This window comes from Coregonus clupeaformis, chromosome 36 (assembly GCF_020615455.1).
Source record: "Coregonus clupeaformis isolate EN_2021a chromosome 36, ASM2061545v1, whole genome shotgun sequence".
Classification (NCBI taxonomy): Eukaryota; Metazoa; Chordata; class Actinopteri; order Salmoniformes; family Salmonidae; genus Coregonus; species Coregonus clupeaformis.
In genome coordinates, this window is record NC_059227.1 from 14,533,296 (window position 1) to 14,548,934 (window position 15,639).

At 42.5% G+C, this 15,639-nt stretch overlaps 1 protein-coding gene across 1 annotated transcript; it reads left to right on the forward strand.

The window, feature by feature from the left end:
- The first annotated feature begins 298 nt into the window (after nt 1–298).
- On the forward strand, nt 299–10,400 carry LOC121552285 (SERTA domain-containing protein 2). Its single transcript, XM_041865081.1, has 2 exons — nt 299–743; nt 8,869–10,400. Exons 1-2 carry the CDS (start codon nt 601–603, stop codon nt 9,551–9,553), a joined length of 828 nt encoding a protein of 275 aa, XP_041721015.1. The 5' UTR covers nt 299–600; the 3' UTR covers nt 9,554–10,400.
- Nucleotides 10,401–15,639: the final 5,239 nt, after the last annotated feature.

Consider the following 15,639-nt stretch of genomic DNA (forward strand, 5'->3'; position numbering starts at 1 on the left):
TATTCTGGAAAAGTGAAAATGATTAAAAACCTTAGATTGGCAAATACATTACACATTTTTCCTCAAACTTGTTAATCACTGCTATTTTGTGGCAAAAACGTAAATGCTCTTTGAATCGTCTGGTCGTTCGGTCACGTTTCCAGTATGTGAGCGGAAGGCGGTTAATTAGAACGAGAAGGAAGGGGCAGGGGTGGGGGGAATTCTACTCTGCCAATCAGACGTAGTTACTAGGCGGGTCTGAAATTTCATTGGACCAATCAAGGTTCTCCCACCTGACGACCGTCAATCAGCTGAGCCTCCTTCGGGTAGGTTCTACAATGTTGTAGCCAAAGTTTTGAACGGTGGTTCTTCAGTTAGCTAATAGGTAGTTCGATGCCTGAAATAGAGGAGTTTTGTCCAGGAATGTCCATACTTTTGACAAGCATATTTCGACTTTCAAAGTCAGAGGATTTTATAATAAGGCCTGTTAGCATAGCTAACAGTATATATCTTGCTAGCTAGATGTATTCTAGTTTTTAGCAATCTGTCACAGTTTTCTTACTTTGTCTTTGCTGTGGCGAGAAATAGAACTAGCTAGCTAGTACAACACTACATAATGATATGGGCCAACGGGATATTGTATCCTACGAGACGTCGGTGAGAAGAAAAAGCAGAATTCGAACTGCCTCAACGATGTGTCGTTTGGATGTGGAGTCTGACGTGAAAGGACCTGAACAACATGGAAATGCCCTCCCTTCGTCAAGGTAATATCCAATCAAGATAATTGACTTGGTTTAGTACACATTTTGTTAATTTTTGCAATAAAAAAAAACCTCAGTTTGACTGCCACTGAAACTTCATAACTAACCTAGCTAACGTTAGCATAGCTAGCTAGCCACTTGTCTTTAGCTAAGTTAGCCTGCTACTACTGTACTTCCTCTCATTTTCCTCCACAACAAGAGAAACGCACATTTTAAAATTGATTTAGGATATTTACTTGGCATTGGCATGTGTCTATCTACACCTGAAACATTAGTCGAATAACTAAACTAAGTTAGCTCAATTCGCTAACAGTAGCTAGCTAACTAACCAAATTATGTCGACCATAGTTAACTAACGTTAACGTTAGCGCGAGCTGTATCGGGAACCAAAACGAACCAGATTGTTTGATTCGATTCCTGGCAGCAGAATTTCTAGCCTTTGTTACTATAAATTGAGCGATTACCTAGTTATATGTTTATGGTTTTTTAATGTATTTTCCATTATGAAACGGGGACGACAAGGCGATTGTTGCGTTTTCAGAACTAGCTAGCTAGCTAACGTTAGTGCTTTGAGTTCCAGTGTGCACTGCTCTGTTGTGTAATATGGGATCAACTTGGCTAGCTAGTTAACTGTGGTAGCGCCAGCAAGCAACGTTGGTCGACACATCAACAGAATGGTTTTGCATTTCGGCATGCTAGTGCTTCTTCATGTAGTTATGTCTGACACAGATAATCGTACCCAATATGTTTTATTAACCATCCAATTTGATTTGGCGAAATGTAGTTTAGGTTTCTGCCCTACACTATGTTGTCTCTGACTTAAAGCAAGAGGTGTGACAGGAGCCGGGCAGAATATGTTATTTAGCAAATATGTAGCATTATGCAGAAAAGCCTCTGCAGTTGTTCACACATGACTCGAGCGTGCAGAAAATAAAGTAGCCACAAGAGACCTCCATGACTGATGCATACTTGTTTTTCACTGTATAACAATGCATGTCAGTAATAAGAGGTCTCATGCTGTCTACTAGTGAAGTGGCCTTTCTGAAAGGAGACTCAACAATTCATTGATATTGGTTTTGCTCAGTTTCGACATTCAGAATATGTGAACATCTTCATGTGCCATGAGTGTCCTTAGTGATGTATAAAACCAAGCAGTTTCCAACGACTTTTGAAAATAAGAATATCTGTTACTTCTTCTCCAGGTTATGGTAATGACACTTCGGAATGTAGGTAGGATGTAGCAGTGTTATTAAGCAGGCAGTTAGTTCCCCCTTGACTCTGGATCCACATGCTCAACCCCAACGAAATCAGTTGGATGAGGACTTCTCCGTGTCTGGCAGTGACTAATCTATTACCTCATGAACGTGACTCATTTCGTCAGGGTGGTTCCGCCACCCAGTGACAAATCTGTCCATATAAAGACATCCGCCAGAGCGGTCTGTCTGCTTAACTGTTCATTACTCTGATCCTACTCTGCTTATCAATGGTTGTCTCCGCCTCCTCATCCCTTCCTCCCTTCCACTCCCCAGCCATCTATCCCCACTGCATGTCCTCATTTCTATTCTTTCTCCTCCCACTTTCACCCACAGCATACCCCTCCTTGCTCTCTTCTGGCCATATATCTGTTGCCTCCAGGGCTGAGAGAGAGGGGGAGTGAGTGTGTAGAATCGTGACTTCATTCATGTGCCACCGACGCAGGGAAGTCCATAGAGTGGGCAGAAACAGGCAAGAGACGCTGTTCTCTGTTTTCAATTGGCTGACTGGTCCGTTGTTGCGTCAATTTACAACCATTCCACATTTTATGACGCAATCATATGTCCTCCTCCAATTTATTATCTTGTTGAAAACTATTGAATTGGCTCACTTGGCTGGGTTTTTCCACTCATAATTTAGTCCTGTTTGAAAGTGCCATAAAGCTTGGGACAGTCGTGCCGTATACGATTCCCCTGCCTGCGTGGCTACGAATTCCGGCATCTACAGCCCCTACTTGTCTCCCCCGCATGTCACAAATTTACCTAAATGAAAAAAAGTATGTAAGGAGAGTGGGACAGTCAATAGTTCTTGCCAGGGAGTTGATACACGACTATCAAATCTTTAGTCACTGTTACTAGCAGGCTACCACCCGGTACTCAACCTATACCTTAGACTGCTGCCCTATGTACATAGTCATTGAACACTGGTCACTTTAATAATGTTTACTTACTGTTTGTCCCACTTCATATATGTATATACTGTATTCTAGTCAAGGCTCATCCTATATAACTACTGCTATACACACTTTTTCTATTCATATACTGTCAATAATGTCTATACACACCATCGTGTTTATTTTCCGGATTCTGACATTGCTTGTTCTAATATTTCTGTTTGTTAATTCCTTTATTTTTATTTTTGGGATTTGTGTGTACTGTAAGGTATTACTGCACTTTTGGAGCTAGGAACTTAAGCATTTCGCTACACCTGCGATAACTGCAAAATACAGTATATTTACTAGATTTAGTTGCTAGTTTACCTGTCCACACTGAATCAGCCAGGGTCTACAACAGGGCAAAAAACAAAACGTGCACCCCTTGGGGTCCCCAGGACAGAGTTTGGGGAAACGCTGGTCGACAAGGTTCTAGCTCCTGCCGAGTCCCCAACAACCGGATGTTCCAGTTTTCAGGGAAAATGGAAAGGGAGTCTGTGACGCGACTTCCTCTTTTGGACGTTAAACAATGCGACACTCCATCTTAACTCCTCCTCCACATTTACTGGATTGGTTGAACCGTGCAGAAGAGAACCTCCCCTGACTTTTTGTTCTTCTTTTTTTCGTCAAGACCATTATGTAGGGGATCTACACTGAAATAAACGCAACATGTAAAGTGTTGGTCCTATGTTTCATGAGCTGAAATATCCCAGACATTTTCCATATGCACAAAAAGCTTATTTCTCTAAAATGTTGTGCACAAATTTGTTTACATCCCTGTTAGTGAGCATTTCTTTACCAAGTGTGCAATTGGCATGCTGACTGCAGGAATGTCCATCAGAGTTGTTGCCAGAGAATTCAATGTTCATTTCTCAACCATAATCCGCCTCCAACGTCATTTTAGATAATTTGGCAGTATGTCCAACTAGCTTCACAACCACAGACTAACTTACAGTTAGTGAGTGCATACATTTTCATACTGGTGAGGGGAGTTCCTTACTAATTCATCAATCAAGTACAAGGGAGGAGTGAAAACCCGCAGACAGTTGTCCCTCCGTGGAATGAGTTTACACATGTGGCTTAGAGGTTATCCATGTGTAACATATATTTCCACAACGTTGAACTGTGATGGGGCTTTACTTAAAATTCCCTGACGCTGCACTGCCAATATCTCCACTCCAACTGTCCTCTCTCTGTATCTTGGCCTATGCATAATCTGTGCACAATCCGTCAAGTCTCGGTATCTAGCTCTGGCTCCGGCCTCTCATCTGGTACTGTTGCCATGGTAAGTAGGCTGTGGAGAAGCTGGCTAAATGAGAGGCCCTGTAAAGAATAGCTCACTGCCTCAACTGCTTACATGTGAGAGGCACAGCTAGCTATTGCTCTGCTCAGAGTATAAACCACAGGTTTTTGTCTGCGAATGCAAATCCACATTACAATAGTCTAGTGCTAGGGAATTTAATGGAATAGGTTTGCTTTTCAAATTTCATTTCATGTGTTTGAACAAGTTAGCGGACCAGTTAACATCACATTTATCACCCAGGAGCTTGGGTGTAATCCACACTGGGACGCTGCCTTGCTCTGTCTTGTTTTCACTGCAAAAATCATAGGATTGAAGTAATTGATAGGATTTGATGGACTCATTCCATTTATAGACTTTTGTTGCTGCCAGAGACAGGTTGCAGACTTCAGTTTCACCACTCCTATGTCTTCCAGATACCTCAAAAGCACAGAGCTATAATGTGTCCATTCCTCAGCCTATGACTGTTTTGTGAACACCTAGCATATAGGGCAGGTCTGTAAGGAGCACTGCTCTTTGTGGTGGAGTATGCAGTTATGTAACCACTGGCCTCAGACACGTACACACACACACACAAACGTTGAAGCAACACTGCACAGTACAACACCCTGAAGGTGGAAAATGATACGTTTAGATTAGAAGACGGCAGTAAATCAATTGGATACAAACTATTCTCCATCTGTTAGGCATCTTAAAGTTCACTATAACTTGACTTTATTAAAAAGAGCTTACTTATGTTGTGCAATGGCATTCCTTGCCACACTATCCTCAAAGGCATTCATTCCCATTGCTGATGCCTCTGCTGTAGAGAAGACCAATGTGCACTGGGACCTGCGGAGGATGTCTGGTTGCATGCAGCCAAGTGATGGATGAGTCGTGGATGCAGAAATGCCTACAGCACGGAGTAGGCTGCTACGGCCTGGCTTCATGTCGATGCCCCCTCAGCTCCAACACCAAACACTGATTGGAAGAGAGGCGGTGCTCCAGGAAAAGCAGAGGGGGAGAGAGGAGAGCTCATCATATCGGCTGTGTGCTGTGATCAAGGAATCACTGCAGAGATAGCTCCTGTAATAGCTAATGTAATTATTATACACAGACAGCAGGAGTGGTCGCTCATTTTTTATCAGAGGTACTGTCAATCAAACGGGTGATCCAGTGTTTTACTTATGCCAATTTCCAAACCTGTGTGTGGTGATAATACTCATTGTGCAAAGAGAGAGAGAAAGGAGACTGTGATGTGGACTGCTCAGTCAGCCAGTACTCCGTCCTGAGACAGGATCTAGAGCTGACATCCAGGCAGGCTAGATGGATATAGATCACCATGGTGACTAGCAAGTCTAGCACCGTGCTCCCAACACTGCACCTCATTCCCCCTGAGAGGAGTGGGCCATGTGACCTACGAGCAGCGCTAGCTAGCGCCACAGCTCTCCCGATCATGCTGCAGCAACCACTCAGACAGCCAACAGGGTTTTCCCCTCTTGAATGGACAGGTATTCAGACCCCTTCCCTTTTTCTACATTATGTTCCATTACAGCCTTATTCTAAAATTGATGACATTATTTTCCCCCCCTCATCAATCTACACACAATACCCCATAATGACAGTGAAATCAGGTTTTTAGAAATGTTTGCCCAAAAAAGATACCTTATTTACATAAGTATTCAGACCCTTTGCTATGAGACTAGAAATTGAGCTCAGGTGCATCCTGTTTCCATTGATCAACCTTGAGATGTTTCTACAACTTGATTGGAGTCCACCTGTGGTCAATTCAATTGATTTGGAAAGGCACACACCTGTCTATATAAGGTCCCACAGTTGACAGTGCATGTCAGAGCAAAAACCAAGCCATGAGGTCGAAGGAATTGTCCGTAGAGCTCCGAGACAGGATTGTGTCGAGGCACAGATCTGGGGAAGGGTACCAGAATTGAAGTCCCCAAGAACACAGTGGCTTCTATCATTCTTGAATGGAAGAATTTTGGAACCACCAAGACACTTCCTAGATCAGGCCGCCCGTCCATACTGAGCAATCGGGGGAGAAGGGTCTTGGTCAGAGAGGTGACCAAGAACCCAATGGTCATTCTGACAGAGCTATAGAGTTCCTCTGTGGAGATGGGAGAACCTTCCAGAAGGACAACCATCTCTGCAGCATTCCACCAATTAGGCCTTTATGGTAGAGTGGCCAGACGGAAGCCACTCCTCAATAAAAGGCACATGACAGCCCGCAATGAGTTTGCCAAAAGGCACCTAAATGACTCAGACCATGAGAAACAAGATTCTCTGGTCTGATGAAACCAAGATTAAACTCTTTGGCCTGAATGCCAAGCATCATGTCTGGAGGAAACCTGGCACCATCCCTACAGTGAAGCATGGTGGTGGCAGCATCATGCTGTGGGGATATTTTTCAGCGGCAGGGACTGGGAGACTAGTCAAGATCGAGGCAAAGCTGAACGGAGCAAAGTACAGAGATATCCTGCTCCAGAGCGCTCAGGACCTCAGACTGGGGCGAAGGTTCACCTTCCAACAGGACAACAACCCTAAGCACACAGCCAAGACAACGCAGGAGTGGCTTCGGAAACAAGTCTCTGAATGTCCTTGAGTGGCCCAGCCAGATCCTGGACTTGAACCAGATCGAGCATCTCTGGAGAGACCTGAAAATAGCTGTGCAGCGACGCTCCCCATCCAACCTGACAGAGCTTGAGAGGATCTGTAGGGAAGAATGGGAGAAACTCCCCAAATACAGGTGTGCCAAGCTTGTAGCGTCATACCCAAGAAGAATCAAGGCTGTAATCGCTTCAACAAAGTACTGAGTAAAGGGTCTGAATACTTATGTAACCTGTTTTTTGCTTTGTTATTATGGGGTAGTGTGTGTTTGTGGATGAGTGGAAAACAACAATTTAATCCATTTTAGAATAAGGCTGTAACGTAGAAAAGTGGAAAAAGTCAAGGGGTCTGAATACTTTCCAAATGCACTGTATGAATGTGTTAATTGGTGTCTCGATAGACACGTAGAAAGCCTCTGTCAGTCGTGTTATTTAAATAAAATGATGGGTTCACTACAGACTTTGTGGTCTGGTCATTAGGCTTGGGCGGTATCCAGATTGTTATACCTTCACCTTGTGTCATCCTGATATATTAGGTAATACCTGCACTGAACACAAGGGGTGCTATGTTCAATCCGAAGGTTAGCGATGCTAACAAGTAACATCTCAATTCCCATAGCGAATGCTAGCTAAATGACCGCATGCAAAACATTTTGTAGTCTGACAAACTATTTGCAAGAAAGGCATTCCAGCTCTTAAAGTTATGCAAGTAACTCAATGCTACTCACAGTTTGCTTCACGCACAAACAAATATTAGATGGCAAGGCTCTTGATCCAGGAGGGGATTCTCTGCTGTTACCAAGAGGAGCTTGATTGCAAGAAGCGAACCATTTCCCTAGCTAGATAACTAGCTACTAAGTTAGCAAACCAAACTGCAGAGCATTTAGCAAATGTTTGACTTAACTTTTAATAGTTATAAGATATCTAGCTGGCAAACATTTACTTGTGAATTCCATACTGAAACTAGATCACCTGGTGTGTGCTTCACAATAGTGAGTGACTCACAAGGCTCCGGTCTCTTGTCGTTATGTGCTTGTATTTGTATTTATTAGGGATCTCCATTAGCTGCTGCTAAGACAGCAGCTACTCTTCCTGGGGTCCAAACATATTAAAGCACTTAATTACATAATAAAACAAAAGATAACAGTACATCATATAACATTATTACACCACTACATATCTACAATACAAAATGTTTAATACCACCATACAACAATATCACAATGTGTGCGTATGCATGTGTCTGTGCCTTTGTGTGTCTTCCCATTCCCCGTTGTTCCATAAGGTGAATTTTTACCATATATATAAAGGATTCTACTGCTTGCATCAGTTACCTGATGTGGAATAGAGTTTCATGTAGTACTGTGCACCTCCCATAGTCTGTTCTGCACTTGGGGACTGTGAAGAGACCTCTGGTGGCATTTCTTGTGGGGTATGCATGGGGTGTCTGAACTGTGTGCTAGTATTTGAAACGGACAGCTCGGTACATTCAGCTTGTCAACACCTCTTACAAAAACAAGTAGTGATGAAGTCAATCTCTCTTCAACTTTGAGCCATGAGAGATTGACATGCATATCGTTAATGTTAGCACCCAGTGTACTTCCGTGCTGCCCTGTTCTGAGCCAACTGCAAGTCCCTCTTTATGGCACCTGACCACACTACTGAACTACTATTATTTCAATATGTTTTGACTATGACAGTTTTTACAATCCAGGGTTACTCCAAGCAGTTTAGTCACCTCAACTTGTTCAATTTCCACATTATTCATTACGAGATGTAGTTAAGGTTTAGGGTTTAGTGAATGATTTATCTCCAATACAATGCTTTTAGTTTTGGAAATATTTAGGACTAACTTATTCCTTGCTACCCTTTCCGAACCTAACTACATCTCTTTTGTTAAGTGTTGCAGTTATTTCAGTTGCTGTAGTAGCTGACGTGTATGGTGTTGAGTCATCCGCATACGTAGACACACTGGCTTTACTCAATTTACTTTATTCTTCTCTTCTGTGGTCTAACATCCTTTTCTTCCTTTTCCCTCTACAGGTACATGGTGGGCCGCGGGGTGAAGCGTAAGCTTAGTGAATGCGAGGACCAGATGCTGGACCTGCCCTACCCCCAGCAGAGGCAGCTGGTGCTGGACCTGTGTCTGGACAAGCTCCAGAGCTGCCAGCGCCGAGCTGAACCCAGCCTGCACCGCTCGGTGCTGCTGGCTAACACTCTGCGCCAGATTCAACGGGAGATGAGGCAGGAGGGAGGCCCGCACCATCCGGAGTCCCCCCCTCCAGCACCCGCCACACCGTGCCACTCCCCGGAGCTGCCGCCCGTGCCCTCGGACCGTCCCTCCACCCCAGTGGCTGCACTCTCATCCTCACTGCTGTGTGAAGACGACGACGCACAGTCGACCTGCACAGAGCTCCCCAAGGGGCCGTGGTCAGAGGACGTTGGCAAGTTGCCGGATCTGCTGTTCGGATCCTTTGAAATCACAAACTCCACCAGCTACCTGACGGACCTGCAGCTGGACGACATCTTTGAGGACATTGACACATCCATGTACGACCCGTCAGACTTCTCTGTTCTGGCCTGCCCCCCTCCCAGAGGGAGCAGCGGAGCCTCATTGGGGAATGACTATAACCTCAAGGCATTCTCCACCTGCACCACCTCCAGCAGCACTCTGCAGATGTGTCTCAATGACCTCGACCACATCATGGAGATCCTGGTGCGCTCTTGACTGATTGGCGCCACGTCATAGTCACAGCTGCCCAGCATTTTATGAGCTGGGGCGGGAAGAATGACTGACTGATTTTTTTATTATCTCTCTCTATTTTCATACAAAGAACTTGTTATATTTATACAAAAAGACTGATGGATATGTCTGATACACTTCTACTGTATGATGAATGCACATTTTTGGTGGCCTGCTGGTGCCATCTTCTCCTTTCCTATAGCAAGATGAAATGAATATGCAGGGACTTAAAGCAACAAACACAAGTATTACCATTGAGATGTATTTATACTGGCTGGTTATTCACCAGTGCATTCTTCGGGGGGAAAAAAGGACAACCTGTGGAACAAGATGATGAAAAGGACATATTGGGGTTGGATTCCACCAAGTATTTCTGGAGCGTTACAATCATTTATCAAGAATTAATATGAAATAGACCGGGACTTATTCAATACTACCTCTCTCTAAAACTAAGAGCTCTGTCTCACTATTCAAAGAGATTCATGAACTCGCCGCTTCACTAATTTTGTCTTTCAATTGGTCTTGTTCCTTTAACATAGAAAACTGGTGATTATCAATAATGCAGATGTTTAACGCCAGAAAGAATGCCTTCCTGCCGATATGAATCTCAAAACATAGCCGATAATTCCATGTTACACTGATGCCTTGTCCATCCATTTTGGTCATTTTAATCAGATGGTAGCGGACAACAATGTCATAAACACTAGATTTTGATGAATATTTGTTTTGCGGTTTAATCACTTTTTGAGAATCTTGAGGGGACATTGATTACTTGTAATGGTCAGTGTGTTTTGTTACAGACTCTAGAATAGAAAATGATTTCATTTCAGCATTAGTGGTTTGTCTCAATGAAGAACTGTACAATTGAGTACAATGTATTTTTTCCACTTTAACAATTGTAAAAAAAAAAAAAAAAAAAAAAAGGCAGACACTGTCGTATCCCTGTAAAGAACATAGTGCCTATAACTGAGGAAGAAGACTGATGATGGTGGAACTGCCCACTGTGGACCTGCACACGGACACTAGCCTATGAAAAGGTGACGACCTGTTATTTCTCTGTAAGTGATTTCTTTTTGATGTGATACTCAGTCCTGAAAAGAAGCCATTCTGCCAGGTGTGGGCACACATCTGCTCTTAACCCTCCTCACACTCCCCTCGCCAAAGACTGTGACACTGCAAAAAGCAGACCTTGGATGTCGGTGCCTCGTGCCGTGGTCGAGACTACTGCGTCCGAATGTTGAGTGAAACCGTCAGCCATCCGGTAGAATCCTCATCCAACACTTTATCTCTGAATCGTCTTTTCTTTTCTCTTACAACAGACTGCTGGGGTGGACTCTACTCCCAAGAAAATGCAAGTCATGGAGACAGATGTAGGATCTTAATTTGATCACTTTGTTTCTGGAGAACTTTCCTGCAATGCAGGAAATGTAAAACTTGTATTGTTTTTGAGGTTTAAAAAGGCTTCTGAAGTTTGTATTTTCCACTTTGAAATTTCATACTTGATTTTCCCTTACGAAGATGTATCAACCTCTACAAAAATGTCCATGAATTATAATTCATCGCAAACTGGTGCAAATTACGATCCTACATGTGTAGGTAGTGAAAGGAGTTGTGTAACAAAAGGGTTGCCAGCTCCAGGATGCTGTAACTTTTATTAAGGCGCTGATGGGACATCCTCACTAACTCTTAGCTCCTTCTACGGGTCATACCTGCTCTGAGGGACTGGCTGGCATTGCTTGCAGGCTGTTTTTCTTCCTGAGACTCTGCGGAGAGAGGGGGAGGGGCCGTAGCTCCATCACGTGGAGACCCTTGCTTGTGATAAAAAGGCTACACAGTTTCACAACAGCTGGTATGTGTGTGTCTCTGTGTATGCCAAGCTCTGTCCCCCAAAAGGGGCCCCCTTCTCCTGTCAACCAATAAGAATGCTGAGGGAGGAGCTTTGTCAGCCTGTATGAAAGTGAATAACAAATGTAAGCAGCTAGATGCAGTTCCTTCTCTCACTGTGGAATGTGTCCCTTTCCTTGGCTCTTTTCACTGTTTATAACCAAGGGTTTGCACAATTTGACAACTTCTGTTGTCTGTAAGTACAACACCGGATATCCACCCGTATCCACTATTTATCATGGATCATATGTGACTAAAACTGAATTATCTTGTCTGCATTGATCCACATTCTGAAATGGGCTGATTTTTAGATGAGAGATTGGGACACAGGCTGCCGGCACTCTACTGTGGTGAAGCTCTCAAAGTAAACAACTCCCCGGTGTTGATGCTCTGCTGTTGACACACAGACCCCTCCCGTCCTTCCAGCACGACTGCACACAGACCCCACCCTAAGGACCGACTCGGCCTACCCTGAACATCACCACACAAACGGCACAATAAAACCAAGGAGTCTTATTTATCACACCATCAGCAATTCTTCAATGTGCCCACCCTACTCACTGCTGAGAACTGCGCATCGAATGAGTTGAATTTCTAAGCTTTGTAAGCTTTTTTTCTTTCTTGTACATATTTGTATTTATACATTTTCCTGTGTGGTTGTTTATTTTGATGACAACATTGAGATAATATATTGCATTTATTTAAGTAACTCATCTAGGGCTTTTGTAGCGGAGTTCAGGACCCATTTTATTTTCATCTAATAGGTAATATTGTGAAAACACGTCTGTAAATATTTGTTGCGGATCATGAAGAGATTGATATTTTAGATGTAACTGGGCCTACCTTCATGTCTACAGTGGGATTCTAGCTAAGTCTAGATGAAGATCACTATGGATCAGGCAGTCTAAAACTGGCAGCTTTTCACACTGTTTTCAGCCTGTAGCCACTTTGCTAAGTTAACCAAAATATGAAATTGGCAGTACAAGTGGTACATGTACGTTTGTATAACCAGTCAATATCCCTGGATTGAGCAATGGAATAGGCTAACTTGATGGCCTGTCTAATATTCTGGCCAGTTATGTAACTCACTCGCCCTCTGGTTCTGTAGAGATGTTTTGGAGATTTACCAAACATGAAAGGACTGCAATCTCACTTTTACTTGACAGACTCCTCTAAGCGAATGGTCCAAATGCTTAAAATGAAGTGTGGAAAGGAGTAAAACAGATGTTATAGCACATCTTTAAGTAGCCTAAGTGTTTCATTGACTTTTTTCATGTCTTCTCTGCAGTTTGCAAAGAGTTGCTCTCTGTAGGATGTTGACAAACCAATGTGAAAACTAATACTGATGTAGTTCTCTTGATAAAGAACAATGTCACAAAGATCTAATTGTTAGAAAGGATTTTTCTTTTTTTTTTATACTGAGAGGTCGACAAACTTCACTTTTGGAATGGTCTTACTAGAGTGGGAGCATTACAGAATGGATGAGGTGGAGCCCTTCTCTTACATCTTTTGGGTTTTACCACTTGTGTGAGTGACCCTTTTGGAGTCAAGACATTTTCAAAAACATTCTACTGAAAACCAGAATGCTTCAAAATAATCAACTTTGTCCCAAGTGCAATATGAACTCTCCAGCTAGAGTAAAAACCGACCTTATCTTGTAAAATGAGACCTTGTGTTTGTTGGTGATCTATATTTAGTAGAAATGTCTAACATTTTTTTATACTCTATGCAATACTATAGCAGGTCAGTAAGTCTGAATAAAATGGAAAAGAGAAAATGTCTTGGATTTCTTTTTTTGTACATATCAGTGCAGTGCAATAGTTGGCTCTTGTCACTTATGTTGTGATCAGATTTTTATCAGGAAAAATACAAAAGATAATGGAATGGTGGTTTTCTGGCATTATTAGGCCAGCCAGAATGAGGAAAAACAAGACTTGTTGTCAGACAGTGACTGACTGTGCATTGATTGCCTGCCCCCTTGTGGTCAGATCTAAATCAAATATGATACCAGGAGTAGTGTTTTCCTCATCAAAGGCAAGCACTGAGAAAAGGAGGGAATTCATCATAGGAATAGATGTTATGGTTGTAAATCATCTTGGCAGATTTAAAGCCAATATTTGTGAGGATGCAAAATATCTAGTTCATATACATGATGCAGACCCATCTGCATCATATCTCTTGATATGTAAGATCCACCACACAACCTTAATCAGATTTCCCAAAGTTAAGTATGAAAACCTATCCTACATTGCTGATTCTGTTGAGAATATGCTGATGAACAGGAAAGGCATCAGAATGAGTTGAACACATTTCTATGGTGGCTCTCACCCTGTGCAGAGGAACCCCTCAGAGGTAGAAAGGATGGCTGACGGTTAATGGGAAAAGCAGCATCTGGATGAAGCCTCCACTCAAAGACTCCCTGTGTACACCCTGGAGTGCTCGCTGTTTGTAGTCAGCATTTGAAAAGACAGCTTTTGCAATGCAGGGTTTCTTATGGCTTCAGATTTCCTTTCAGATTCCTTTCAAGTTCTTGTGCAGCATATTGCTCTCTTCCAGAAATTGGGAGATATAGGTATGAACCACTGCCGGCTAATCCAGATTTTGGTGTGAAAATGACTCCCTGTCAATTTGAAGTTGCATATTGTGAATGTTTGTGAGTTCGACAAAGGACTACAGCATACTGCAAAGATGCAGACAAAATGTAATACCGTTGCCCTCTTGTTTTCATCAAGACACAGTAACAGTCATCAAACACGTTGGTCCATATGTAATTACCACAGGTTAACATGAATCAAGTTCCTCTGAGCGATGCCATAAGGGAACCATTTTAGGTTATCTGAAGAACCCTTTGCAGGTTCAACCTAGAACCCTCTATGAACGTAACATTTCGCTTAGGGCCGTTTCTGACTGCATGTGTGAGTATGAATGTGGGTGAACAGAGCCACTGTAGCCCCTCATGATGAGTTCAGATTTTTTTGTGGTCTTTTGACCAATCAGATCAGCTCTGAAAAAGATCTGATGTGAAAAGATCTGTGATTGGTCAATAGACCAATTAGTTGGAAAAAATATCAGAAATAGGCTGCCTGTCTAAAGGCAGCCTCAGACTCCCTTCTATTGTACTCTGCTCAATGATATCACAGAAAATATTAATTTGAAAGAAAGAAAGAATAGCAAAGATAAACAATGTCAGTACTGTATATGTAACATTATTAATTAAGGGAATGCCAGATAAATACATGTACAAATATGGACAGTTTAAAACATTCTCACACCTATCTTTTTAAGCTTGTCAGATTACTAAAACTCCTGATGTTAAAGTTTTAAACACTGAGGTAAACACTAATGCTCAGGCACTATTTCAAATAAATAAAGAAAATGACCATAAAAAGGAATATTCAAATTCAGAAAGGTTCTATGTACAACCCTTCTTGCATTCCAAAGAATCATTCTTGCCTTACAAAAGGTTTATTCAGATCAAAACGGTTCTTGGTAGAACCCAATACCTCAGCAAATAACAATTTTTTTCTTAGTGTAGGGGAGGCCAAGGTAGCATAGAGCATAATCTCACTCAACATTAAATCTCTTGCACACATAACACAAAACACACATTAATAGTGTAAAGTCATGTGGTGTGGTGGTATGTGGTGCTTTCAGCCACCTGGAGAGTGCAAGCGCATCCTGAGGGGAATTATCTGTTCTTTGCCAGTGCTATTGCACCCACGTGCCGTTTATTTCAAAAGCACCCACAAAGCATACCGGTAGTTACCAATTTCATAGACGAGTCATCTATACACTGTGATGGTTCAGGCTGGAAGTTAGATCATATTTGAGCATCCAGTACAGTAAAAAATAGGGAATAACAAACTGATGTGGTGAACATTCACTGTGAACTAGGGCAATTGTTAAAGGCTCTCCGAGAATCATCATGGTGACTCGTGTTTCATAACTACTACAGACAATTACGTATAACCCCACAGTACCACCTAGTGGACAAAATGCAAACATGCAGAGCTTGAATTACAAAACATTCCACACTGTGCAACTCCAAAACCTAAAAATATCCCACATGTGCTGCTTTACAAAAGACAGGATGAATTCCAAGTTGAAAATTGAGGTCTTACTCATAGTCCACACAACACAGCAGGATTAAAAAGAGAATAAAAAGCTTATTTCCTCAGGAAAATATA